Here is a 4,010-nt window from a genome sequence, read left to right on the forward strand (position 1 = left end):
ATCCAATTTGAAAAGATCGTAGACGTGGATCAGGAGTTCAATTGTCCATCCGTAGGGGCCAGGGGATTTGTCTTTCTTGAAAGACTTCATAACTCCAAAAAGTTCATTTTCAGTGATTGGCTGAAACAGAGCTTCATTCTTCTCGTCATCAAACATTTTCGGGATCAAGTCAATACCCCATAGAATATCCCTGAATGCTATATCTTTTCCTCTGCTATACTGATCCTTGAAGAAACTAACTGCCTATTTTGTAATGCCATCATGGGATACAGCATACCCGCCCTTATCGTCCTTTATTTTCCAAATGGAATTTTTGGCTCTTCTAGCACTTGCATAATTATGAAAGAATTTGGTATTTTTATCACCTTCCTGGATCCATAAAGCTCTGCTTTTGAGTCTCCATAAAGATTCCTCCTGACGCATCAATTTAAATTTTTTCTTTTCCAACTCCCTTAAGCGACATTTCATCTCGAAAGAGCAAGAGGCATAATCTGTTAATCCCAACAGAGAGTCCAGCTCTTGTTGTACCCTCTGTAATTCTCTTTTGTCTTTCTGTCGCTTTTGAATCTGCCATTTTTTGACAATCTTCTTGATCTCTTCCATTTTTTCTCTGAAGGTTGTGAAAAAGGGGGGCTTGTCCCTTGCCTTTATCTCTTTCCACGCATTGTTGATATATTCATTGAAAGCTGTGTCCTGTAGGAGGGATCTGTCAAACTTGAATGAGTATCCCTTTCTGAATTGTTTTTCAGGCCATGTTAATAGAATAGGTCTGTGATCCGAGACCAAAATATTTTCCACTGTTGAGCAGGGCATGCCCATTTTGTCTAGGATACTGATATGAACGAGAAAACGATCTATTCTTTTAGCAATATAGGCCTTGTCAACCCTACCATTAGACCATGTCGGTTTCATCACCGTGGGCATTATATCCACCATATTCCTGTTAAGCATCTCTAACTTGATGAAATCAGCATGCACATTGTTTATCTTCCCATGGCCCCATACCTCTTCAGTGCTCAGTGCTATGTTCAGGTCACCAGCAATAAGGAGATGATCAATGTCAAACAGGTCTGAAGAGAATAAGTTTTTCCAAAAAGGAACTCTGTTTTTGTAAGGCACGTATATGTTAAGAATATTGATGGGAGATTCGCATCCCCTAATGGAAGCCGCTATGATAATCCCAGCAAAACACTTGTAAGCCTTTGCTCTAACTCGCACTGGATCCCAGAGAGTTGCAAGACCCCCTGATAAACCACGAGCCTCTGTTGCAACCATATACCAAGATGGAAGCATTTTCCTAAAATAAGATAAAGTGTCCTCATGATTGTGCATGGTTTCCTGGATGAGGATTATACCAACCGTGGAGTAGAAAAATAAATTTTTTAGCGTTAGGAATTTGGGATCAACGCCAAGACCCCTTATATTCAGAGAAATAATAGGGATCATTTTGATGATTCGCCAGCCATGCTTGCTCTAAGAGGCTGAGAGTCTGACAAATCATAGATGGGCACATCAACCAATGACAAATTTTTGATCCCTCTATCTGTAACTGTTGTTCTTCCTCTAAAGTGCCTGCTGCCTCCCCGACTCTTTTTCCGGACAGTTATATTACTTGCAGAGTCCAGGCTTATGAAAGGCATTGCTATGTTCCCGGGCTTGTGAATCGTTAAAGGCTCCAATTCGAAGGACTTTCTGTTGAGCAGGAAACCCAGATCACTGACATAGGGATTGACAGGGGATGAGGCCGGGGAGTTTAAGGGGGTGATCGATACACACGGTTACTTCCCTTTTATGTAGCCCAAGAGGGATTGATCAGGTTGAGAAGATGAGAATGAGATAAGAATGGGGATAGATCCAACGGAAAACTATCCACTGCCAAACACCGGGGTGGAGCATTCGAATACCTTTGGCATCTCATAACGAAAAGAGCTTGAATACACAATATTTTATTTAACAAATTCATATACACAGGCATTATTAAATAGACATGAACGTTTGCTACAACTCGCACAAAATTAAAATATCCCGAAACAATATTTAATTTTATGTATTAGAGTAAGATTAAACATTACTTTTAAAATATATAATGTAATATTATAATCTCTGGTTTTTGTTAAATGATATTTCAATTATTATTTTCTATTATTAAAATATTGTTTTAATCAAATATGTTTTAGGTAGTAAAAGATATAAAATTTAAATTACTCAAATGTCTTATTATTTGGAAAAATAAGTTTTTTTTAACTATTCAAATTTAGTTATTCTACTTTGTTTGTTTTAATAGAACAATGGTCATTTAAATATGATAATATATAATTATGTTTATACAAATATATATTGATTGGTACATTACTACTATTCATAGATATAGACTAGTTAACAAAATAAACAAAACTATGAATTTTTAATAACTAAAACACAAAATTTAAAAGAAATTAAAGGGTGTGGGTGGGTTGGTGCAAGCTAATCATGGTTTTTCATGAAGTTTTAGTGTTAATGCAAAATTAGAAAAACAACATTGTTTTAACTTGGCAGCATAACTAAGGTATTTATTCAATTTGAAGATGGTGTGAAAAGATGAAATATAGGAAAATGAGTTGGCTTTCAAAACAAATAATTTAGATGAAATGTATAAAAATGAGTTGACTTTGAAAACATATAATTTTTGTTTATAAAAATTGTGTCTATGTAAATTTTGCTTTATTATTATTATTGTTATGTTATTTTTCATGCAAAATATAAATGCATATGTTTTTGTTGGTGTAACCTTACATCACTGATGCAAAGTACATGTGATATTTATTTGAAGGTGTGAAGATTTATTGATATTTTTTCTTTAATTGTAAATAGATATTTATAAATATTATAAAGATGGTCAAGTGGACATCCTTCATAAATATCCCATGCCTACCGTAAGCATTCCATCCTTTGAAATAAAAAAATTTATATTCAAGGGGAGGGAGAGTGAATGTTTTGTTAGAAAATTATATATTACAAAGCAATGGAATACATAAAATATATTGCAGAAATATAAACACAGAAAATGCATAAAACAAGAGAGACACGGATATACGTGGTTCACCCAATTTGGGCTACGTCCCCGGAGAAACAGTCAGTCCTTCCTTTTATATTATCCAGCAAAATAAAGAGATACAACCTACAGTAGATCCGATGTAATTCCTTCTTCCCTCTCACATAATCTCCTCCATCTTTCTCACTCAAAATACACATCTACATAGCTGCAATACAATTCCCTCATATATAGTGATGAATTGTCTTCTAGGGGGAAAAACCCTAAATTAAACATGATTTCTGCCGTGAGATTTCTGCCTAATGAATGGTCCAGATTGACTACGAAATTACAATATTTTACAAGGCAAATTTACATCTATGTTTAGCTTCAGTAGATGTTTAGCTTCAGGGGCACTGCCCCTGATCCCCCACCTGGGGAGGGCTCTAAAGAATCGTTGTTTCCCCCCCTAGACCCCCTGGCAGCGTGCAAAAAATGTGTGGCGTTGCCACCACATTACAAAATGGGGTCCAATGCAGCGATACCTCTTAATAAAGAAGATAATCACGCTCCACACTCAACATGTTAAACAACTCATGATAGGGTGTTAGAAATAATTCAAGATTTATGTTTTTTATAGTGCTGGTAGGATGCCTTTATTTAACAGTTTCCTCACAAAAAAGTACTTTGTTGTCCATTGTAATTAGTAAATTTCATGCACTTCTCAACATAGCCTTCCTTTCTGTGATCAATGTCCCTCCTTAGTGTTTCACATTTCATATAGATTTTTTTGTTTCTTATGGTTTTTGTTCATGCATTTTTATAACATATTTCAATTTGTTTTAGGGTTCAACCCCTCTTGATGTATGACCTCCTACCCTCTTACAACAAGTTTAAACTTGAATTTGTTCTTTTTTTCTTCTATAGGTTATAAGTTAAGTAGCATAGTAATCGTCCATATCAACAATCAAGATGATTGGAGTAGTAATAGTATTATGAA

The 4,010-nt window shown here is 35.2% G+C and overlaps 1 protein-coding gene across 1 annotated transcript; it reads right to left on the reverse strand.

Annotated features, from left to right (window-relative positions):
- Positions 1-243: 243 nt before the first annotated feature.
- LOC149239011 (uncharacterized) lies at positions 244-1,275 on the reverse strand. The gene has a single exon (XM_089369725.1). The coding sequence runs from the start codon at positions 1,273-1,275 to the stop codon at positions 244-246; it is 1,032 nt and encodes a 343-aa protein (XP_089225851.1).
- Positions 1,276-4,010: the final 2,735 nt, after the last annotated feature.

The sequence above is a fragment of the Pinus tabuliformis genome, chromosome 8, assembly GCF_031772625.1.
Source record: "Pinus tabuliformis cultivar Carrire ecotype Pingquan chromosome 8, CPIR1, whole genome shotgun sequence".
Classification (NCBI taxonomy): Eukaryota; Viridiplantae; Streptophyta; class Pinopsida; order Pinales; family Pinaceae; genus Pinus; species Pinus tabuliformis.

What these genes read in the sequence shown, in the direction of transcription:
- LOC149239011 (XM_089369725.1), bottom strand. Translation starts at nt 1,275, where the DNA reads ATGGTTGCAACAGAGGCTCGTGGTTTATCAGGGGGTCTTGCAACTCTC.